Source organism: Zingiber officinale, chromosome 5A, assembly GCF_018446385.1.
Source record: "Zingiber officinale cultivar Zhangliang chromosome 5A, Zo_v1.1, whole genome shotgun sequence".
In the NCBI taxonomy this organism is placed as follows: Eukaryota; Viridiplantae; Streptophyta; class Magnoliopsida; order Zingiberales; family Zingiberaceae; genus Zingiber; species Zingiber officinale.
Genome location: NC_055994.1, coordinates 136,963,235 through 136,988,654, shown reverse-complemented (window position 1 = coordinate 136,988,654; position 25,420 = coordinate 136,963,235). Strand labels below are relative to the sequence as shown.

Below are 25,420 nucleotides of genomic sequence, written 5' to 3'. Positions count from 1 at the left end.
TACCGAACCGCCACGATGATGGCGATAACATTACCGTAAGTAACGGCACCCAAAGGTGGTGTGCCGTAAACGAATCGGCAAGAATATCGAACGGCTGTAATTAATTCGAAAATTTTCTATTATTATTATTATTATTATTATTGTATATCTCTTTAAATAGAGTTTATCTTACGTTTCCCCTGTGGAGGGGAACTCCCAGCGATTGCTTTTCGTCCCCTCTCTCCTCTCGTCGCGTTTCTTCCTCGGAACCCTAATTTCGCCTTAATACTCAATCTGGATTCGTGAAATTGTCTTTGATCTCTTATCTAATCTCGATATTGGTATCCTTTTTCAATTTTCGCCGCCGGTTGGTTCTGTCTGCGAGTCTACCGTTCTTTAATCTTGTTGGCTTGGTGTACATGCGAATGGCGGTTCTGGACGAACTTATTCGGTCGATCGAGTTATGGCTGAGGCTGGCCAAGGAGCAGGTGCCTCTGGTGGACCCTAACCTCGATCCTGTTATGCTGGTTCCCGGGATCGCAGGGTCGATTCTGAACGCCGTTGATGATGATGGGAAGGAGGAACGGGTGTGGGTGCGAATTCTTCGTGCCGAGCATGAGTTCCGGGAGAAGGTCTGGTCGCATTTTGATCCTGCCACAGGTAAAGCGTTGATTTTTTTTTCCCCCTAATCCTTCCAGCTTTTCCGGCTTCACGTTATGGGGGTGTCTTTCTCTTTCGATAATGTTTGTGTTTGCTGATGCTATTTGAAATTTACTTTTTTAATGATCTAGGCCGGTTGAAATACAATGGTTTATATGAGTGAGTGATTTGTGGTTTATATGAGTGATTTGTTCTCAGTTATTTGATGTTGCTCGGATTGACTTATGCTATAATTGAAAAAACATTAGAGTTTGTAAGTACCTCAAAAAAATATATCCAGACTCCAAAATTATATCTGACTAGTTTTAGAAAGTTGAGTAGTCTGTGGAGGGAACGTGCAGTTTTAAAATTTTAGTTCCACGCCGCATGTTGCCCAATTGCAATTTTCCATAACTAGAGTTGTTTAACTAATTTTATGAATTGAGTAATTTATGAAAGGGAACGATGGAAAATCAACTTTATGAATACTTCATGATTGAATGAAATAGCAAGACTGAAGATTGATCACGTAAACATGTGTCTTTCATATTTTTGCCCAATTGATTTTAGTATTGGATATTTATGATGTTATAATAGTGTATAGAGTTTGGGACTAGATCTATACAGCCGACTTCAAATGGTTATCTTGATTGACATTCTATGAGTTAGATAACTTGAATCTATTGGCATGCCAAATATTTCAGACACTAGTAATTCCTGTCTGAAGTACGGAAAAAAGTTTGAGTTGCATTGGACCTAGATGATCATCATAAAACTATGTTGAATCTCGTACAAATGAATCTTGATTGCACTTACTGCATGGTAAGGTGTTACCCTGAAAACATTTTAGCACCACATAGAGCTCAATAGTAAGATTAAAAATAACAGCTTTGTAAATTGTAACCATCACTGAAGAGTTAAGAGACACAGCAAGTAGTTGTTGTTTTTGCTGAATGCTGAAATTTGAGACATGTAAACTATGGAGTTTTCATGTTTAGCATCCTAAAAATTCCGTAGTTTCTGTATAATGATAAGATAGTAAGAGTTTGTTTGATTCAATGACCTTTTTTAAGATTTCCTTTTTTTCGTCAAGATTCTTGTTGGCCTTTAGAGGAACTACAGCAGTGATATTTAAGGTCACAATAAGTGTTAAAAAATATATAATTTTAGATAAAGATTCCATTAAGAATTATTCATGGTACTTGTGCTGCCATGGATCATTCATCTTTTTTAGTCAATGTGCTCAGTTTTGCAGACTATTTCTTTGTATATTTATAAGCTTCAGTTTCCCAGGTTGATTTCTTATCGCAACCTTATGGTGTTGAAAGTTGAAACCATGTCAAATATTACTGTTCAAAATGTTCCTGATGTTTTGTGTAAGCTAGATAGCATTGGTTACAATATGGTAGAAGGACCTATTCCATATACTTGTCTCAAATTTCTTGAGAGTGAAACCTGGTTCAATTGTTAGGATGTTCCATGGCAACATAGTTGGCCAAGTTTCAAGTGAAAAAGACCTCTTTGCTATGTGAGGAATTGGATGCATGCATTTACCCTCTAGATAAGCCCTTTTTTTTGGTGGAAACTTGCATGATTTTAGTAGCTCTAGTCCCTTGAGAGTTGAGTGTAAGATATGGATCTAACTACAACTAACAATGAGAACATCAATATCTAGAATATCGGTGCAATCAAGAGGTAGCTATGAAGGAACGCGTTGACTTTGTCATAATTTGACTAATCTTTATGTGGGTATCCAATTTTTTATTTCTTAGTGAATCATTTAATGTCTTATAGGGGTCACAAATCGCAAAATGGAGTGTAAAATTAGGGGTGTCAAAAATGAACCCGACCCGACGACCCAACCCGAATCGACCCGAAAAAAATCAGGTTCGGGTTGGACATTTTCGGGTTCGGGTCGGGTTCGGGTTGGAGGGTATTCGGGTTGAAGATTTTCGGGTTGGGTCGGGTCGGGTTCGGGTTGACCCGGGTTGACCCGGGTTGACCCAAATATAGGGTTTAGTGGGGTTTTTTTAGGGTTAAATCAAATTTTATTTTGAAAATTAAGATGTTTTATGTATATTAATATCAAGTTAGTATGATAATGATGAAATATTGAGATAAAAGTGAAGAATTATAGGGAAAATAACTCCAAAAAGTCATTTTGAATCGAATTTTCGGGTTACACGGGTTGGGTTCGGGTTGGGCGGGTTCGGGTTCGGGTTTAGGAGTTTCGGGTTGAATTCGGGTTCGGGTCGGGTTCGGGTTGGGTTATAAAAAAAAAAAAAAAAATTTAACCCGACCCAACCCGACCCGACCCACCCGAATTGACACCCTTATGTAAAATCATAAGATCTTAAAATTTCAAATAAAATATTTTAGAAGTATATTCGACTTTTATAATTTATCTTATTTATTATCTTTCAATATATTATGCTAATACCAACTTTTCTAACACTATGCTTGCTGTGTCGTGAAGCATGAATAAAATTATTTATATTATAAATATATGAATAATATAATAGAATTCATAGTATTCCATTAGTTATATAGTAAATAACAACAGTTAAAATGAATCATAGTTATAAAATTGAATGATAATTATAAGATGGATGATAATGACAATAATTAAAAACTATTGTTCTACTTGAGAGTTACAAAGATTCTTTTATAAGAGTTAAAAAGAATCTTATATAATTGAAACTTTTCTCGAATTGTGAACGGCAAGAAAAAATATTTGCTATAATGAATAGCAATTTTAAAAATATCTAATTGAATTCAATTATATTCTATCAAGATATTTAGTCATGGTTGTTGGAACTAGGATTCTATGTAGGAATCAATAAGCAAACACAGGATTGGATCATAGGTCCATACGATCCTAACATAATTAGATTTGGATTGTTTAGCTTAGTTTGGATTGAAGACTGTAGCATTTGGATCATGATCTTAACTAACATGGATTCAAACACTGTTAATAACAAAAATAAATTTGAGCAATGATGTTACTTTTTAAAAAGGGAAATTGTGTTAGCAATTGGCATTTTAGGTGATTCGATAGTTAAAAACTGCCAACATTATGGTTACAGATAGTAAGTTTTTTCTGTTGACTGACCTCTATATTGCTGGTTCATGTCCAGGTAAGACGGTATCCTTGGATGATAAAACAAGAATTATAGTTCCTGAAGATAGATATGGATTATATGCAATTGATTGTTTGGATCCAGATATGGTAAGCAAGTCTTCAGTCCTTGTGATATTCATAATTCCTAAATAGTTAATAAGTTGATAATATGATGGCAATTCTTTATTTCTTCCCAATAGAAGTCATTATTGATTTAAGTTTATCTTTCCTGACTTCAAATGTTTATTCTTTACAGATTGTGGGGAGGGATGGGGTTTGCTATTATCATGACATGATACAGGAGATGATTAAGTGGGGTTATCAAGAGGGCAAAACTCTTTTTGGGTTTGGATATGATTTTCGCCAGAGTAATAGGTAACTAATGTCCTACATTCTTCTCACTAATCCCTTTGTTATTACTCTACTATCACATCGTTTCTGTATGATTTTCACTATTATGCTATTTGCACAATCATTTTACAATAGATAGGCTTCTTACTTTCAGTGTTCTTATCTATTAAAGTTGTCATTGCTGTTTGAGTTCTGTATCTTTATTTCCTCATTTCTTACGTCCACATTCATCCTTTGGATATCTCAAAAAGTATGGGATCTGTTCATCCGACCATCTTGAGGATTCTAGAATTTTTCCATCTTCCGAAGTGGGCGCAACGAAGCCCTCCGTTACGGAGAACCATATATCAATCTCAGTCATGAGGTAGTGACCCATAAGGCAAAGTTGTTTCCTTCAAAATAAGGCGGTCTTGTAGTGCTATGACCCTCTTTCAAAGACATATTTGCAGCTGGAAACTTTTGCTCTGGATGTGAGGCCTCCGATTGATTGGACCAATCAATTGACAGAAAACAGAAGGTTTCTGAATCGATTGGTGATGCCTCACCAATCAATTGGGATTCAAGATGGAATAATCTCGACCGTTGATCTAGAGTTAGTGACCATTCAACGGATAGTCAAACAGTTAACAATTAATTGGTGGCAACAAAAAGCAGAGAAACGACCTAATTATGAGGTGTTTAAACGAGGGCTTAGGGCACGAGATGAAGTTATTGTTCTTGCAATTCTCCTGCTCAAAATCAGTTTCAAGCTCTCATTTGCAACATCCTCAAGCAACCAAAAGGAGAACCAAGCTAAAGTTGTTATCTCTTTTATTTCCCCTCTTTTGTTGCTTCTTCATCTTTGTGAGAGTTGTAAGCTGGTGTAATCGTGTTGGAAGAAGGTTTCTCCGCCTTTGGGTTTTGTCCGAGAAGGAGAAGTTTTAGTGGAAGAAGAGAGCTAAGTGTGGACCGTTGGATTAGTACCTTCAAGGAGGTGGACACCAAGTAAATCAAAGATGTTAGCATTTTGTTGTGCTTTGCTTCAAATTCTGAAGAAGCGAAGCGAGCTATTCAACCCCCCCCCCCCCCCCCTTTGTGCGGGTCCTAACAGGATTGTCATTAGCTGATTTTGATCCAACTCAACCTATTTGGATGAGAGTTGTCTTATTGTACAAGCTATGCTTACACTGTATTTTGTTCTCATTGATGCAGATATAGTTAACTCCTATCAACTTAGAATTTAAAACATTGGCATAACTAATCCATTTGTCATATTTTTTATGAGGATCATTCGTAGTAGTGGTTTTTGATGATTTTGAACATTGAGATTTTTACAAAGGAAAACTAGCTACTTCAACTAAGAGTGAAAATAGAAGGATATTGGAAATGCATTAGTGATTGCGCAATCAAACGCATGCTAGCATGATAATTTGTTTAAGGGGAAAACATCAATATTGATTTTATCTAAGGGTTATTTGTACAACTTATTTGCATGCTTCGTTGCAGATTACAGGACACTCTTGACAAGTTCTCTGCGAAGCTAGAATCAGTATATGTCTCATCTGGTGGAAAGAAGATGAACATTATAACCCACTCTATGGGAGGGCTGCTTGTGAAGTGCTTCATGAGTCTTTACAGTGATGTAAGAATATGTATCATTTATCATATTCTTTTCTTGTGCAATTTCCTTTCTCTTTTTTCACATCTTTGTAGCAATTATTTATGGATATTTTATTATTTGTGTGATGTTCTAGATTTTTGAGAAATACGTAAAGGGCTGGATTGCAATTGCTGCACCATTTCAAGGTAATTGATTTAGACTTCTACTATTACACTTTTCACAGAAGAGGAAAGAATGAAGAATTTGAATTTTAGGCACTCAGGTACTTTTAGTTTAGATGCATGGAGCGGTAGCTTATTTGTGAAAATTGAATTTCAGGAAGCTCATATGGTTTATTTTCAGTCAGACTAGCACTTATTAGAAGATAGCAGTTTTCTTCTCACTTGCCCTTTTCATTTCAATTGTCTTCATGATAAGATGTGAGATATTTTAATTGCTTCTGTTTTCTGAAAGAAGTTAAATTGAAAGAAAGATCCAAACTTATTATGAGTTTAGAACTTAAGATATTCTCAAGATGGAAAACACAGTTTTTTAAAAGTTAAATGTTCATGAACGTTCCCATAATATTGATATTTTGTGGTAGAACTACATGAGGATTCTTACTTTTAGAAGATGTATATGTGTATTTTATTCTCAATTTCAACAGGGGCACCTGGATACATTACCACCAGTCTCCTAAATGGTATGTCCTTTGTAGAAGGTTGGGAGGGGAATTTTTTCATCACCAAATGGAGTATGCAACAACTGGTATATTTTTTTCAATAGTTTGTTTATTTTTCATTAATGGCTGTTAACAATCATTGTTCCATGGATCAGTGGATATCATTATTTATGATCGAATGTTTAATAATAAAATATCTCTTTTATTCTCTTCCTCTATTGATGAACTCATAGTCAAAGAAAATTCAATTTTGATGAATATTATTCCTGTTACACCAGCATGCATTCAAATCGGGCCATAATAAGTCCTTACAGGCGTGTGCATTTAGACCAGCTGGACTGGTCTTTGTTAATGGGGCATTTGGGTGGTGAATTAATTTCTGCATTTATTAGCTAATGTAGCCTGGATTGGATGAATTTTGTTGTTGTGATACTGTATTATAATCACAATGATATGAAGAGTTGCATAGGTTTTTGTCTTGAAATTTCTGGTATATAACCAGAGAAAATTGATCAATTTTCTTTTACAATTTATTTGAGAAAGGGGAAGGCTAAGGGACAGGATGCCTATTATATAATACTATAAATGGGAGTTAGTTCCCATTTAGTTAAGGAGGGTCCCAAAACCAGGATCTCTTTTAATGTCTTCACCAAGATTGTAGAATACACATCTCTATCCAAATGTGCATGGAGGATTAAATCCTAATTGCAATTTCTCTTCTACTTTTGTACACCATAAAAGCTTTTTGGTTCTAACAGTGACGCAATGTGAGTTTACATGAAACTTGACTCTTCTTTCTCACTTTCTTTGCTAAAATTGGTTATTTGGAATCAGATTATTGCTCAAAAAACTAAGGTACATGCAATTTATGTACAATTGATGTTAAGCTAATTACAACTCATTTAAAAGGTTCCTAGGGATATAAAGGTTGAAACTATAGAAAGTGTTTAGAGCATTCTATTATTCTTAGATTATCTCCATCTTGGTTTTGTTAGGTTCTACCTATTAAGGACAGAATTATCCGAGAACCATTTTTGAAAAGAAATGTATATGCAAAAAAAACTTTATTAGGTCTATCCCTGCATTTCTTTGACGGCATTATTTTACTGTATAAATAATCACTAGCCACCTTTACTTGGGACCAGATTCAAGCATACCTGACTCGACTCACTGAATTCTATGCGATATTCAAATTCATTTGCTTTTTGCATTTGTTATTGGTAACTATTTGAACGTTGAATGCTTCTGAATTAATAGAATATTATTTGTATTTGACACCACAATAGTTTCATCTCGGTGATCATGTTATTTTAATCTCCTTTATTTGCTAGTAATCTTTCATGAAATTCATGTCTATATATTTTACTGGCCATGAACATTTCTGTTTCAGCTTATTGAATGCCCTTCCATATATGAGTTGATGGCACGTCCCAACTTTAGTTGGGATGTTGTTCCTCTTTTGCAATTATGGAAGGAGAAGCATGATGATTCTGGAACACCTGGTACATTGCTAGAGTCTTATGAACCTCTTGAAGCTATATCTTTGATTAATGAAGCTCTTGCAAAGAATACGGTAAGCAATGAATATCAATCAGATTGTATGTGCACTATGGAGTAATTTGTTTCCTGTACAACTTTACTGAATGGAGAGTAGGGGAAAAGGGTGGGGATAATCAATCCTAGCTGAACCTATAAATATGGGAGAGCAAAGAGAAGCGAGTAGATTCATGTTCCTCTTACTCAGAGGAATGATAAGAGAACCAGGTTCAAATTCCAAATGGGATGAATATTGAGAGATTGACTTCTGTGTGTGCATAAGTTATGCTTCGGAGTTTTCCTGTAGGTGAACTAGGGGGGAACAATCAAAAAACCCTCCCAAGAGAAATCATCATTATTAAGCCATATTTGTCCCAAGTATATGAATTTTATCTTAATATTGTTATTTCTCCATTGAGCTCTATGCAATATCGGGTAATATTCAAATTAATTAAATTGTTTTTTTATTACATTGAATTTTGGTCTCCCTTTATGCTTAAACCATTTGACTATGAGTTTTTTCATTGTTTTTGAACATATGCATGTCATCTCAAAAAATTTTTAATTTTTTTATATCATGTATTGAAGGTTCACCTAATTGTTCTTGAATATTTGTATTTTTTTATTTTATTTCTAGTAACTTCATACATGAAGGGGAGCGTGTGACTTGGTGGTCACAAGCTCGAGTTACAAAAACAACCTCTTGCAATACAGGGTGAGGCTGCATATAATAGACCCTTCCCCGGACCCCTCATTGGCGGGAACTTCATCCGCTAGGTTGCCATTGAACACCATAAATCCATATTGCATTCTGATCTCTATTGCATTAACTTTTTTTTTAAGATGTTAGTTTGCAACAATCCTACACGTTGATGCATAAAACAAGGCAGATTGTACCACAGATTATGAATCTTTTTTTTTAACCTAAGCAATACATGAGGAACATGCAAGACAACTCTAAAAGCTCTTCTCTATTTTGACTGTTTTTTTTTCTTTTTTCTATACCTTCATTGATATCTTCATGTTGTTAAATAATAGTCCTAGATATTGAAAACTCTTATAGGAATTTCATGTTCATCCATATTAACTTACCTTTGAGTTCTTATCTTCTTACTTATAATACATATTCATATATTCAACTTCTGTTATACTTGGTCTTAAAAGTTTCGGATTTTATTTAATTCATTTGTATAGATGCTAGGTGAATGAGTGTTTATCTAAGGTATAGTTCAGTGAAAAATTGTGCTATTGTATATAACACCTAGTGAAAATTTAAATGGCTATTAAGAATTTTTTTCCTTTCATTTATTCAAATATATTTTCTTGACATTGCGTATAGCAGGTTTCATATGGAGACATGCAGGTTCCATTACCGTTGAATATAGAGATTTTGAGATGGGCAAATGAAACTAGTGAAATTTTATCACGTGCTAAGCTCCCAAACAGTGTGAAATTTTACAACATATATGGGACTCATAATGACACACCACATAGTGTCTGGTATGCTTTTCATTTGATGCCATTTCTGAATTTTTGGTAGGTTTCATAAAGTTTTTATTGTCTGATTTTTTTTTTTTTGCTTCTCTAAGATCTGAAGTTTCAAGTGTTACTATCATGTCCAAAGATAGGTAACTAACATGTACTTCTAATTTGACTCATACACGTGAATTTAAGTGCACATATTTCAGATTTAAGGCCGAGAACTCATGGTTGTATAAATACTTGGATATATATAGGATTTCCCTTTTTTCTTCAAAAATAAATTCACACTAAGCGCCAAATATTCACACCCAAGGTGCAAATTTGTTAGATCGATCCCGATACATATTGCCAAGTTCAGCAGTCAGAACCACTATATCAATTGTGCGAATAGGAAAGATTTAGGACTAAAGTTGTAACGACCTGAGCCAAGTCTAAAATTAACCAAACTGCTGGAATGGTTGTTCAAACTCATGTTAGTTTGTTTTTGCAGCCTGAAGTTGGCTTGTTTAGATGTTATTGAACTCGTAATTCAATCTTGCCTTTATTTTGTTTGGTCATTGAAGCTTTACAAAGTTTATTTTGTAAGATTGATAACATCGTGCTTATAAGCTTGATAAGGATTGTCACAGCCCCTGGGGCAAGGTTGAGTTGGTTAGTGCGAAGCAGAGTTGTTACCATAGGGCAAGGGTTCGAATCTCGGCAAAGTCGAAAAAAAAGCCCTTCTCCGCACTGGCCAACTACAGTTTCCCGATTTACCTCCTCATAGATGGTCGTGGGGCCGACCGTGTGGGGCCACTAGGGTGGCGGATTCCACCTTTTGCTATCATTGATAAGGCTTGTCACATGCTTATTTAGAGAAAACATATCATATAAAGATTTTTTGTTGAGAATGCTCATATACATTTTAACATATCAAGACAATCATATCATGATAAAGATATATCATACATAAAAATTGAACAAACCTATGTGGACAATATTATGAAAAAGATAGGTAGGTAGGACGCGCTAAAAGATAGTTTTTTCTTGCTTTAATTTTTTTATAATATTTAATCAAAATATAAGAAACTATTAATCAAAATATTATATCCATGCATTTGGAGAAAATGGATAATGAAGTGAAATATGTATGAAATAGATAATTAGGTTAAAAAAAAAAGGGCAGCCCGGTGCACGAAGCTCCCGTCATGCAGGATCCCTGGGAAGGATCCATTGTACGTAGTCTTACTCTGTTTTTTTGCAAGAGGTTGTTTCTAGGATTACTGTTGCACCAAGCCTCCCCTTCCAATAGATAATTAGGTTAATTATAAAAAATTATAATATTTTCACAACATTATCAATTGTAAATTCTCTATGTTGTTTACTTCACTTGGCAAATGTAAATTAACATGGCATCCTATAGCTCATTAATGAACTTAATTATGAACATTGTTCATAGGCTTTGTTCTTGAACATTGTTCACGAACTTTATTCTAACATATATGTTCAAGCTCTTTTATTTGTTTAGTTTAACAAATTGGTTAAGCTTGGTTATTTAATTGACTTTGAACATGTCTAACGAACATAAACAAACCCTTACCGAGTTTAGCATCAAATTTCTTCACAAATGTTTGATCTACTTACCTAGGATTTGCCTGTTTATATATGCTTTGCAGTCCTCAATTTAAAGTCTAGCTTATCTAATTAAGACAATATCTCAATCAATGACTTTGTTCTCCATAGGCAACTATTCAGGTTCCAGATTTGGATATGCCTGTACTATTGAGTTTCCTTTACTCCTGATTATGGATTGCAACAACTCTAATTTGTCTTCGTCACCCCATATTGACTAGCCTACTGCATGAACTAGGGGTAGCAAAAGGTAGTTTACCTTCAAACTTTTTCACTCCCTGTGCCCCACCCACATGATACATCCAAATCCACAATCATATACGAACTCAACCCCAGTTTAATATATTTTCAGACTCTTATATTGAATACACTAACAAGCTGAATCTCTAAAAATGACTTCAACATTTTGTAAATAAATTTTGTCAAAAAGCATGAATGTCGACCTCTAATGATGCTATGACTAATAAAATATTAATATCCATCACACATACACTAAACATACATGATTTTTTTTACAAATATGTACACACCTGAATGATAACTCATCTCATTCCTGTGACTGGTATCTTCCATTTCACCTAAATATATTTTTAATGAGTACCTGAACCCGATTAAACAAGTTGGGTGTCATTTTTCCTGAAAAAATCCGCCCTGTTGTCATCCCTACTCGGGCATGACTAGGAAGCAACTGTCTTCCAAGTAGCTAGAGTTGAGTTAGCAAGCAATGTTAAGTACTAGCTCGATGATCTGGGTACTATTAAGGGGAACCTTGACCCGAGTAGGGGTACATTTATCTTGCTGAACATTCAATGTCTGTTGTGGTTCCCCATCTTGTTGAAGGATAATCCTCTAGTCTAGGTAGCATTTACATTAATGCTCAGGATGCTACTCTGGGTTGTTAATCATTTTGGTGGAATGGATAACCCTCCAGTCTTAATTATATATTGCCATATATTCAACATCTAAATCAGTGGTCTTAATCTTGCGTCTGTAATTTCGTGCAGCAACTACAACTGTTATTTATATGTTTCTGATTTATCTGATCTGCTTGCAGTTATGGGAGCAAAGAATCACCAATTTCAGATGTAGAGCAATTAGTGTCTGCCGAGGTAAATTTTTTCTTGCTGAAATTCTATCTTCAGTTTAACCCTGAGGGCTTTGTATAGATTTGTTCAAAATTGTAAGATGCTCGAGCTTACAGACCAGAGTCCTTCAGCAACTGGATACTCAAGCTTGTATGAGTTAGATAATTTGTTGCAAGAACTTATAAATTTGCTGCCGTGTCCCATTCCCCATTAACAGAATATATGCGCTTAATATTTCGAATCAAGCATCTTCAACTTCACATTGATAGTGAATGTGTAATTAAAATTGCAAACTTGAAGTAATCTCAATTTCTGCTGGATAGCTTTGCAATCTTGCTAAGAATCAGTATTCATTGTGTTGGGGTGCTCTTCTATCAATAAAATAATTTCTACTGTTTATCAAATGGATCTATGTATTTTTTTTTTCTGTTCTTTTCCTCACTGTCGAGGACCTTTTATCTATGCAAGTCATGCAGTACATTTTTTTGAGCACTTTTTTTTTTAAGTAATTAATTTTAATGTCTACGTGAGAATTTCTTTACCAGACATTTTGAAGCATATTAATTTAATATGTTAAACATGCTACTATTTGAAAGTTTTAGATTTGTCATTGCAACAAACATTATGCCAAAATATTCATTCTCATTTTGTCTATTTGCAGGCTAAATACATTTGCGTCGATGGTGATGGAACAGTCCCAACCGAGTCGGCAAAGGTTTGTGAACCTTATCAACAATGCTGTCCAGTATACATGTTTCTTTTATGCATCGTGTGATGTCGAAATATGCAATTTAACGTACTTGGAAAAATTCAATATGGTCGACAAACTAAGGTAGCTGGAGATATGAAAACACTATTGCTCCTTGGATACTTGTGCTCTAAACTTTTCTGAAGTTAAATGGAAAGGACTTTTTTTTCTTCTGAGCTTACCAATTGTGCAAGCTTATATTTTGCAGGCGGATGGCTTTGATGCGGTCGCAAGAGTTGCGGTTCCTGCAGATCACCGAGGAATAATCTGCGATCGGCATGTTTTCCGGATACTTCAGCACTGGCTGAACGCAGGCGAACCAGATCCGTTCTACAATCCTCTCAACGACTACGTGGTCTTGCCCACTGCATTTGAGATTGAGAGGCACACCGAGAAAAGTATGCAGGTGACCACCGTGAAGGAAGACTGGGAGATCATATCGTCGGTAGACCTCAACGAGAAGAGACCAGGTGATCTTCCAGCCATGGTGGGTTCTGTATCCGTGTCGTCCGGTGGGGACAATGAGCGAGCTCAGGCCACTGTTGTTGTGCACCCTCAAAGCCAAGGCAGGCAGCATGTTGAGGTCATGGCAGTCAGTGTAACCATGTAAATACTAATTTAATACCAGGAAGGTGAAATATGCAATCTAGTGATAATCCATGTCATATTAAAATAAATCATGTACAAAAATATTTGTTATTTGCTGTATGCATTTGTAACAAAAATAAAATGAAAATGAATTGCTTCTGTATATTTATCACATTAAATTGAAATTGATCAAATGCACCATTTGTAAAATCTAAAATCTCACTCTTCCTTCTTAAACCAGTACCCAAATAATATTTCGAATTATATTTGAAGATGAAAAGGTTATTCAAATGAAGTAAAAGGCAAAATGAAATAGAGATTTAAAAAAACTATGAGATTGTACAAGATTTAAAATTAGAATGTAATTTTAATCAAATATCACAAACCAAAGTCTGAGTTAAATTGATGGTGTATATAAGAGTCTTGTAAATTTGTTAAATTTTATAATGGCAAATAGTTAATTTCATCACCTTAAAAGGATGAATCTAAGATCATTTCACTGCATATGGATATCCCATTTGTTCTTAGAAATGGTGTCAAACAACATCGATCAAGCCAGAGAAGAAAAGCAAGACGAAGAGGAAATACAACAAAAATATCCAAATTGAACTCATTTGCATAGTTAAAAATAAGTAGAAACAGAGCCAGTTGAGTCATTCCCAACTCTGATGCCATGAATTGATGGTTGCAAGCCTTGTTCACTTTCACATATCCATTCCTTTGCCTTTGATATGATAGTGAGTTAGATAGATGGATCTGTGATGGCAACAGAGCAGGTCACTGTTTGCTATCACTATTTCAACAGCTAGCTTACATATGTCAGGTGGCAGAGCACAGAGTTTAGTTGAATTATTACTCCATTATTGCAAATGCACAATCTCTCAGCGTACTTGTAATTAACAATACTTATTTGACAACAATAATAATAATAACATTGATTGAATATGAAAGATGATAGAGACCTGATCGAGTGTTTAATTGCATTAATTTCAGAAGAAGCTTGTGGATGAGATAGCAAGATTGTTGAGAAGGTTTAAGATAATGACTTGGCATGAAGCACTTTAGCTAGCAAGGGAGACATGATAACACTAGTGAAAGCGACTAATAGTCACTGCATATGTCTTCAAGTAGCACGTCGATCGATTAACTAGTTGAACACGAACTTAAATGAGATTGAGTAAGGGATGTGGATTGCATGATTTGAACAAAATGTGAAGTGACAAGAGAAGAATAGGAAGAAGATAGATAGATCTCTATATCATCCCTTTCAAGTATAAATTGGATAAGCAAGCAAAACGACAACACATTGAAGTTGAAAATCGTTGGGTGGTCGAGAATGTTTACTGATTGTGTAATTGGGATTATTTTATATAGACTCTGAAAATTTTTAGATTAACTTACTTATGCACTCTTATTGCCACCGTGTATATATTATATTTTATTGCAAATCATTTTTGTACTTATGTTTATAATTATGTACCTATAAGAAAGAGAATAGGGGCAAGATTACTGCATTGGACATAATTTAGTTAATAATTCAGAAAAGGGTTTAAAAGGCAATTAAACAAGACAGCACTGAGGAGAAGTGACATATCCAGTCCAGCAGTGATTCCAGCTTTTGATGATTTTTAGTGACAGTTTTGGGTGCCCGGCTAGCGGCAGCCCCATCGAATGAGTGGAGTGGAGTGGTGGAGTGGGGCAAGGAATAATTAAAAGACTCACATGCTTCTTAATAAAACATGTCTGGAATCTATTCTCAACAGGCGTGGAATACTTTGTTAGTTGTTTTAATTCCTCTTTGTATATGTTGTTATCATGATTTATCTTTCTTTTAGCTGATAGTAAGGGTCATCTTAAATAACTGTTAAAGTAACAATTTCACCTTTTACTATCAATTAGTACTCCATGCCCCTAACTATGATGTGTGTCAGATGAAAATTTTTCATAAAACTGAATTGATCACTTCCGAAATTAATCGGATGATAAAAATTAAATACCTACAATACGGAAACAAATTAAAAAAGAAAAAAATTAACACCTCCACCCTCCTCTTCCTCGCTCCAATGCCCTCTGCCTCTTTCTTTGCTTCCCTTTCCTGCCTTGCCTCCTTTGGCAAGGGACACCATGGAGTGGAGCCATCATCTCCACCTCACCACAACCACCTTCACTTCCTTATTTGGATTGCAGAGGGTTATAAAAAGTAAAGGATAAAAATCAAAAGGAATGAATGGTCAAATAGATTTTTTTTTAAAAAAATAAAAATCATCAAATGAGAATACCTTATTTTTAATATTATCATAGCAGATAGCAGTTACGGGGACTGTTACAATGTACAGTAACTTCGACTAAATATTATACTACTGTAATAGCTTTTATTTTTAACTAAGGGGTGTTAAAATTAACCTGATCCATCAACTTGACCCAAGTTGATTAAAAAAATATCGAGTTTGAGTTGGAGTCTTGAATTTGGATCGGATTTAGATTAGAAGATTTTCAGATTGTGTTAAGATCGGATCATGTTTGAGTTGACCTAAATTTAGTATTTAGTGATTTTTTTAGAGTTGAATTAAATTTTATTTTTAAAATTAAGATATTTTTATATATATATCAATATTAAAGTTAGTATGATAATGATGAAGTATTGAGATAAAAGTGAAAATTTATAGAAAAATTAATAATAAAAAATAATCGGATTATTCGGGTTGGTTGGGTTATTTGGGTTTGAGTTTAAGGTTTTTAGGTTATGTTTAGGTTGGGCTTGAGATTTTTTTTATAAAATTCTTGCTTCAATCCAATTGAAACTCATCTGATTCATCCGAATCAACACTTTTACTTTTAGCACTATAATGCTACAATGTGTAGGTCCCTTAGCGATCGGCTAGAGGAGGTGAATAGCCCTGTAAAAAAAAATGAACCTTCCTCGAACTTTATAGCTTTATTAAACTAACATTTGCATAAAATAAGTTAAGAAGTAAACTAAGAGTAGAGAGACGAAGGGATTACTTGGTTACAACCGGGGAGGTTGTTAATCCAAGGAAGTTGAAAACTTAGTAAATAGTTACCTTCAGGCGGAGAAGCCTCTTACAGCGTTGATGATTCACAAACAAATAGTAGAACAAACTAGAAGCGTTTACAAGTATTGTTTTGAATTATTGGGACCAGAGTTGTATTTATAGCCCTGGTCAAGCGTCTGGAAGGGTTTCAGGCGCCTCTCGGGGGTTAAAACTTTATCCACATCACAACGCAACGTGCCACGTCGCGTTTAGGATAAAATTCAGTTTCGGGCACTCGGACCAGAAAGTCAACTTCTAGTTGACTTTTTGATCTGTGTCTTTCGCTCCGGTTCCGCTCGCATTGGTCTGGGCCTTCCGTTCTAGCTCCTTCGCTTGGGTGATCTCGGTCATCTAAAATAGGACTTACCCGAACTCAACTTTCGGTCTTTGAGCAGTCTTCCGCTCTCGCTTCTCGTCCCTCAGAAATGTCACGGGCCTCATTCTCGTCCGCTCGTGTACTCTTTCGCAACACCTCGTCCCTCGGATGCACCGAGTCCGTCGACTCTCTCCTGTGTCGTCCTTCTCACTAGCTGCGTCTTTCACTCGACTTCTTATGCTCCTAAGTTCCTGCACACTTAGACACAGAAATTAAATACCAACAGAATCTAACTTGACTTGGTTGATCACATCAAAACTACCTTGGGATACTAATAATCTCTCTCTTTTTGATGTGAGCAATCTCAAGTTAAGATGGGGTAAAAACAAAAACAAATAATAATAAGGTAATAAATTTGCAACTCGATAATGTGTAAAAAATTAAATTACCCTCCCCTTACACTTAATCTTCCCTTCTTCCTTTTTGATCACATTAAATAGGGTATTTTTAAAATAACTTTGGAAAAGCTAAAATTAAAGTCTAAGGAAAATTAGGATTTTTTAAAAAAAATTGTATTTAGATAACTAATTCATAGAAAATTTTCTAACGGTTAAAAAAACTTCCGAAGAAATGTTTAGATATAGAAAAATAAATTAGCTAAAATAACTCTAAAAAATATGATTTTTGTTAAATGAATTTTAACGATCAAAATATTTCTAACAAAAATTTTAACAAATAATTTAAAACATTAGTTAAAATAATTAAATGTTTTATCGTTAGTCAATTAAATATTTATTTCAGTAATTGACTTCTAGGTTGTGGCGAGGCACTAGGTCTTCTTAGTTATTGGAACAACAACCACTTATAGACAAAACCATTTAAAGAAATTAAATATTTAATTTTCTTTCTGAAAGCCTTAAGTCCAAAAAAAACAGTCAATCTAAATATAATTTTGGAATCCAAAATAAATTCCTTCCTACAAGATTAATCAAGAATTTCTTAGGAATATATTTCTATGATATTTTCCTAATTTACCCTTATGGTATTTAAAGTGTCAATTTAATCCATTGTATTTTCTAACATGTTGACTATGTGAGCATACATGATTTTTTAATTATTCTATTTCTACTTTCAATTTTTTTTTCATTTTTATTTTATCGAAGTCTTCTAATCGACAAGATGTTGCTAAAATCCTTTTAATTCATCATTTCCATTTTTTAGTTTGTCGAAATCTTCTTGTAATTTTTATTCTCAATTTCTAGTTTATAAGACGTTTTAGTCAGAAACTTTATAAATTTAAATAGTTTATCAGGCAGTAAGGATTGTACTTGACTTACCTTGTCGTTTTCATTATCTAAGACTCCCCCTGTAAAGTTGCTCTCTTCTGATGTTGCTCCCCCTTCATCAATGCTCTCGATGCTTATTGTGGAAGAGCTTGCTTCGTCCTCTTCTTCTTGGTGACATGTCATTAGCGTGATTTCGACGTAGGCCTCGATTTCTAATTCTGATGAGGTTTCGTCCCACATCGCTTTTAGGTTCTTGTGCCTTTTCTGTGTTGGTCTCTTGTCTGTGCTTGTGTCTTTATTCTTGTCCTTGCTTTTTAGTTTTATGCAGTTGTCTTTTACGTGTATTTCTTCATTGTAGTGGTAGCATTTTACTTTTCTTTTTCTTCTCTTATCCTGCACTTGATTAAACTTATTGGATTTAAATAATTTTTAAATCTCCTTACTATTAACATTGTTTTGTCATCGTCAAGTGATGTTTCGGAATCTAGTTCGTCCATTTTAGCTTTTAAGGCAATGTTTTGCCTTGATTCCTTCCTTAGACCTACACATCTTGACTCATGAATTTCAAAAGTTGAAAAAAAGTTCTTCTAAAGTAATTACCTTTAAATCCTTAGAGTTGAAATACGCATCTACTAAGGTCGACCATTTTGGAGTCCTAGAAAATGCGTTAAGTGCGTACCTTAACGAATCTCGGTTGGTTACCTTTTCTCCGAGATTCGTGAGTCTGGTGATGAGCTCCTTGATTCTTGAGTGGAGGAGTGCAACGGCTTCGCCTTCTTCTAACCGGAGGTTGTTGATATGGTTCCGGAGTAGGTCCCGTCTGGCTAGTTTTACCTTCAAGGTCCCTTCGTGTAGTTCCAGAAATTTCTCCCAGAACTTCTTGGCTGACTCATAATCTCCGATACGGTTGACTTCTTAAGATGGTAAAACACTAAGCAGATGGAACTCTGCTTTGCCGTTTGCCACAAAGTCGGATTGCTCCTTTTTCGTCCACTGATATTCTTCTTTGTCTTTCGGGGCTACAAAACCATATTTTATAATGATTAATTGTTGTTTTCTATAAGCAATAATACAGTAATGTATTTGCACAAAAACAGCTAGCATGCAATAAACATATAAAAAAGAGCAGGGTTAGAAAATAGTTATCCGGGGTTGAAGCGTCGGCGTGCCGACTGTCCTTAGAGAATTTATCATCGCCCCACGGTGCAAAGGCTCTCCGGCAAAATCATCCCAAGATCCGACAACCACTCGTGACGATCGTAGGTGCACTCCAAGATGATCGTCACACTCGAACCCAACCTCAGATCACACAGACCAAGCCTCAGGACTGTAAAACTCGGGAACCATAAAAAGACCTCAGATCACAGAGAAGAAGAAAGCAGGAATAGCTTGAGTGAATAAGAGAGGCACAGCGCCTCCCCTTTTATTCACTATGAAGAGACTCGAAGCATTGCTTCGCCAGCGAACAAACGCGTCGTTGTTTCGCCTCCTGCATCCTTTCCTCACGCGGGAGCGTCGCTTCGCCTTCTGAGTCCGGAGGCTAGCAAAAACGAACAGAACCGGAGAATCAAACCAACTGGTTTGGTTCAGACCGAACCATACCAGAGACTAGCAAAAACGGACCAGGCCGCCTGCAAGTGCGAGGCCCACGAGCTGGGGATTTGCACCCCCCCTGCGCGCAATAATCGCGTGCGTCACGCCCGGTTTATGGATTTTCGGCTCGAACCCCCCGAACCCACTTGATTTGGGCTTGACCCGCGCATGCGTGTAGGTCCACCCAACTTTGCTAAGCAAGGATGGAATGACTCCATATATAAGGCCATTCCAACCTTCTTTGCTTAGCAATGTGGGACTAAATGCATACACATATGCATTACAAAAAACAAAGAAATAATTTGAATTTTCAAAAGAAAATATTTTTTTTAAAACAAAATTCAACAATCCCCCATAAATTCAAATCATTTCGGTCGAAAACAAAAATATGTCCTGAAGCTTGGTTGCAATGAGCTTTTAGTGAAAATACCTTCCGGTTTAAATTTTCACCTAAGTACACCAATCTTATTCACATAGGTTTGAAGTGAACTAAGTCTTGAACTTAAACCTTTTATATGTGAAAGTCAATTGGTAACAACTCATTACGGGTGACGGTTGAATTCTTCTGGGTTGGTGCATTACGGTCATGCCACCGAATCTTGTTTCATAAGTGCTAAGGAGAGTTGCCTAGACCCCCCACACTGCGGCCACACAGTTACACTTACATAGGTGAGTTCTCCAAGGATGTACTGCGAGCATCCTGTCATTAAGACCTTGAACTCATTAAGAGCTTCTAAGCTCATCCTTACTAGCAGTCAAGCATCTATCCAGGGAAGAGACTATGAGATTACATCTCAATCAATTTGATGCTTACGTTTCACCCTTATAACTTGTTTATACCACATTGAACCTACTTCTTGGGATCTTCAATCAGATAGGTTGGGTTGCTGTTATAGATGAAACCAGGACAGGCCTCAGTCACATTCCCTTACTGGATCTCTTGATTTTCTCAGAATCAAGTGTTTTAGTGAGTGGATCAGCAATATTGTCTTTTGAACTTACAAAGTCCAATGACACCACTCCAAGAGACACTAGCTCATGAATAGACTTTAATCTTATTCGTACATGTCTCTTCTGTTTCTGGTTATACTTGAAGCTTCTAATCTGAGCTATTGTTGTTTGATTATTACAGTACTGAAATAGAATATATTGGCTTCACCATCAAGGGAATTTCAGAAAGAAGACCCTTAAGCCAATCAGCTTCAGTTACTGTGGTATCCAAAGCACATAATTCTACCTCAGATGTAGAACGTGTTATAATCGTCTGTTTAACAGACCTCCAAGCAACTGCATCTCCTCCAAGTGTAAAGACATAACCAGTAACACCTTTACACTCAGCAGTGTCAGCTATCCAACTAGCATCACTATATCCCTCCAGGACTGCAGGGAATCTCCCATACCACAAGCCCAAGGATATAATGCCTTTTAGATATCTGAGTACTCTGTCTAATGCATCCCAATGCGTTCTGTCTGGACAGCTGGTAAACCTGCTCAATTTCGATATAGCAAAAGAAATATCAGGTCTAGAATAATTTGCTAAATACATTAGACTACATATTATTTGTGAGTATCTTAATTGAGATACTGTCACACCACTCTTATTCTTGTGGAGAGTTTTTGAAGGATCATAGGGTGTGACTACAGATTTAACTTGGCTATAGCCATATTTCTCTAATACTCTCTCAACATAGAGTAACTGAGAAATTGCTATTCCATCAGTTGAACGAGTCAACTTTAGCCCTAAAATCATGTCAGCACAACCCATATCCTTCATATCAAACTTACCATTTAAGAGGGTCTTAGTCTCATTAATAATAGAAAGGTTAGAACCAAAAAGTAGAATATCATCTACATATAAGCATAAGATAATACAATTATCACCTTTCATTTTAGCATACACATATTTATCAGAGTCATTCATTTCAAAGCCAAACGATAGCATAACTCTATCAAATTTTTCGTGTCACTGCTTTGGGGCTTACTTCAAACCATAAAGAGATTTGACTAACCTACAGACTTTATTCTCATTTCCAGAAACTACATGTCCCTCAGGTTGATCCATATATATCTCTTCTTCAAGATCTCCATTAAGGAATGCCGTTTTGACATCCATTTGATGGACCTCAAGATGATATATGGATGTCAATGCTATTAACACTCGGATTGTAGTAATTCTGGTAACAGGAGAATAAGTGTCAAAATAGTCAATCCCTTCTTTCTGTTTGAATCCCTTAGCAACTAGGCGAGCTTTGAATTTATCTACTGACCCATCAAGTTTTGGTTTTCTCTTAAACACTCATTTACATCCTATGGTGTTACACCCAGGAGGTAAATCTACCAAATCCCAAGTGACATTAGAGATAATAGAGTTCATTTCACTTTTAATGGCCTCTTTCCAGTGTTTAGCTTCAGGAGAAGTCATAGCATCTCTATATGTCACAGGGCCACCTTCTATATTATAGGTGATAAAATCCTGGCCTAAATCCGTAGACACATGTTGCCTCTTGCTCCTTCTCAGTTCTGTATACTTACTAGATTCATCTAGTTTAGAGTGACTTGAGGACGGTGTACCTTCTACGGATAATGGGGTCTCTACGGAAGTAGGTATTGTTAGGTCCAAAAGTAGCTAGAGGGGGGGGGGGGGTGAATAGCTCGTCGCGTTCTCTCGGTGCTCGGCGTTGCTTGGCGTTGCTTGTTTCTTCAAGAATATGCAGCGGAAAATACAGAAACAAATGCAACAACGCTAACACGGTTGGTTTACTTGGTATCCACCTCACAAGAGGTGACTAGTCCAAGGATCCACACCACGCACGCACCCTCCACTATGAAAACACTCCTTTTCGGTAACTACCGAGGGCGGAGAAGCCCTACAAGACTCTCAGTACAAGAAGAAAGAAAAGGGAAACAAAATACAAGCGCAAAGCTTACAATGAGTACAGAAAACCCTAACCCTAGCTTCTCTTCTTGCCTTTGATCCGCCTCTTGACTTGGAAAGCTTCCAAGATCCTTCAAGAACCGGCGACCTGATCTTTGAGAGCGCTGTGGAGGAGTAGGCGAGAGCTTCGGTGAAGTTCTACCGCAGCTATAAACGATGTCAACGGTCGGATCCCGATCGATTCGAATGTTCCCAATCGATCGGAGGCTTTGGATCGATCCACGGATCGATCCGGGCGCGCTTTTGTGGGGACTCACCGGATCGATCCACGGATCGATCCAGCGCTTATCGCGAGGGCCCCCAATCGATCCATCGATCGATTGACCTCGATCGATCCACGGATCGATCCGTGGCTCGTCATTGGAGGCCGGATCGATCCATCGATCGATTCAGAGCCTGGATCGATCCATCGATCGATCCAAAGACTTGGTTTTGTCCAAAACCAAGTCTTAAACCTCCAAACCAACATCCGGTCAACCTCGACTGTTGGTATGTCATGCCCAGCATCTAGTCACTCCCTTGACCTGCTAGGACTCCTTACCAAGTGTCCGGTCAATCCTTTGACCCACTTGGACTTTTCTCTGTGCCAAGTATCCGGCCAATCCCTTTGACTTACTTGGACTTTTCTTTCATGCCAAGTATCCAATCAATCCTTTGACCTACTTGGACTTCCAACACCGGATGTCCGATCATCCTCGATCCATCTGGATTTTCCTTGCCCGGCTTCACTCACTGTGACTTTCACCTAGCTTCACTCACTAGGGTTTTCCATCCGCCAGCTTCACTCACCAGGATTTCCATCCGCCTAGCTTCACTCACTAGGACTTTCACCGGCTTCACTCACCAGATTTCCATCCGCCTAGCTTACCTACTAGACTCTTTTTCATTCACACTGATCATTCCCTGTCCTAACATCCCATAGAACTTCTACCAAGTATCCGACAACCTTGACCTACTTGACTCTTCTTCAATCAATATCTTATTGTCAAACATCTAAACCCAAACCAAGACTCAACTTGGTTACCCAGTCAACCTTGACCCGAGGGATATTGCACCAACAATCTCCCCTTTTGATGTTTGACAATACCACAATAACACTTACAATCCCATATGTAAGTTAGGCTAATCCCATAGCCTCCTTCTTCATGCCACTAGGTAATGAAAGCATAAATTAAGCTCTTCATTCTCCCCCTAAGAGGGCAAACTCCCTCTAGGTAATGAAAGCCTAACTTACTCCCTTTCATGAGTCCTTTCATTCTCCCCCTATGACCTTCCCATAGGTAATGAAGGACTAAGCTTAACCATACATTCTCCCCCTATTGGCACACATCAACCCATCGTTGGACACACATCAACCTATGCTCCAATTCTGGGCACACTTCAACAAATCCATTTGTTGAAGACTCTCCCCCTGAAGAGTTGCTCATCGTTGTTCACAACATCACTCGTTGTGATCAACACGATAATGAAGGTCCCATACCCTTCATTTATCCTTAACTTCTTCCTCAATGTAGACAACTACCCAACCTTGAGCATTATCTACCACATGAGTGTCCACTTGAAATAATGAGGATATCCACTCCCCATTTCTCCCCATTTCAAGTTTAAATGCTCAACCTTGAGCAAGTTCACAACAGAAGGTTAACCACCTTCCAAGGTTCATGAAAAATAACTTTCATGTCTTTAAAGAGTCCCTCCCCCTAAAGACATGGTGGTAACTTCTGTCATTGCACCAACAATGACTTGGAATCCCTAAAACATTAGGAAACCCAAATTTTGAAGTTTTGAGGTTCAAATATTCAAAATTTGAAACAACCTCAACCTAAACTTCTACTTAGTCTTCGTTAACCAATCCATCCTTGTTTTCAACATGAAAACACCCTTTGTATGTATACAAATGTATTTAAGGGGTTTGGAATGGTTACCTAGACTAAAATAGGTTCAAAGATGCTGAAATCAGGCCTTCCCAGCCAAAACCAGCAACTTGGATCGATTGGAGTTGGGTTCCAATCGATTGAACCTTTCTGAATCGATCCACTGATCGATTCAGACTCCCTGGATCGATCGGCTGATCGATCCAGGAATGGCCGTTTGAATCGATCCATGGATCGATTCATGGAACTCCAATCGATCCATGGATCGATCGGAGCTCTGATAGTTGCTGAAATTCCATTTCAGTCAACTTCAGAAACCCCTAGAAAATTCTACAAAAATCCAAAAATTATGAAATTTCGTGTAGACATTATTTAGGGCATACTTAATCATGAAAAAATAGCTTTCTATGAAAATACATCATATTTTCAAAGATTGACACAAACTTGAAAACTTGCAAAAACTTTAGTGTTTTTCTTCAAGTTTGTGTCTAACTATTCAATGGTGATTACTATCAAAAGATAGCCTTCACCAAGGTTTTCCAAAAACATTTTAAAAACATTTTCAAAACCAATATCCCATCATGTTCCTTGGGCATAATGCACATGACTTGTACATTAGCTTTCCCAATGATGGGAAAACACATAACTATGTGTTTTGATGAATTTAAAACTCAAAGGAATGCACTAAATCAACATCTTGAGCTTTGTTCATCATCCTAACATCTCACTTATATATAATATGCACTAAAACACATACAAGTCACCTTAGAGGTCTTTGTGAGATGTAAAATTTGGTTTTGCCCTATTCTAGGGATCATGCATATCTATCTAGGCATTTTAGAAATGTTAGACATCCACCTAGGATGTCACTTGTCAATAAGTGTCGTTAAATGTCATTCGTCCTTAATTACAAGGAATTAAACTTAATGCATGATTATGTTATGGCATACATCAAAATAAAA

General features: G+C 36.6%; 1 protein-coding gene across 2 annotated transcripts; it reads left to right on the top strand.

Annotated features, from left to right (window-relative positions):
- Positions 1-185: 185 nt before the first annotated feature.
- On the top strand, positions 186-13,564 carry LOC121982023 (lecithin-cholesterol acyltransferase-like 4). 2 transcript variants are annotated; one of them, XM_042534873.1, is made up of 11 exons: positions 186-639; positions 3,756-3,847; positions 3,996-4,114; positions 5,576-5,711; positions 5,824-5,875; positions 6,337-6,437; positions 7,742-7,924; positions 9,230-9,387; positions 12,035-12,089; positions 12,727-12,780; positions 13,022-13,564. In XM_042534873.1, the coding sequence occupies exons 1-11, from the start codon at positions 399-401 to the stop codon at positions 13,421-13,423; spliced, it is 1,593 nt and encodes a 530-aa protein (XP_042390807.1). In that variant the 5' UTR covers positions 186-398; the 3' UTR covers positions 13,424-13,564. The 2 variants fall into 2 exon arrangements, with proteins under 2 accessions (XP_042390807.1, XP_042390806.1); XM_042534872.1 differs by having other exon boundaries at positions 9,227-9,387.
- The last annotated feature ends 11,856 nt before the right edge of the window (positions 13,565-25,420 follow it).

Coding starts and splice junctions, on each gene's coding strand:
- LOC121982023 (XM_042534872.1), top strand. CDS start 399: ATGCGAATGGCGGTTCTGGACGAACTTATTCGGTCGATCGAGTTATGG. Junction 5,712..5,823: donor TCATGAGTCTTTACAGTGAT/GTAAGAATATGT, acceptor GTGATGTTCTAG/ATTTTTGAGAAATACGTAAA. Junction 12,781..13,021: donor TCCCAACCGAGTCGGCAAAG/GTTTGTGAACCT, acceptor TATATTTTGCAG/GCGGATGGCTTTGATGCGGT.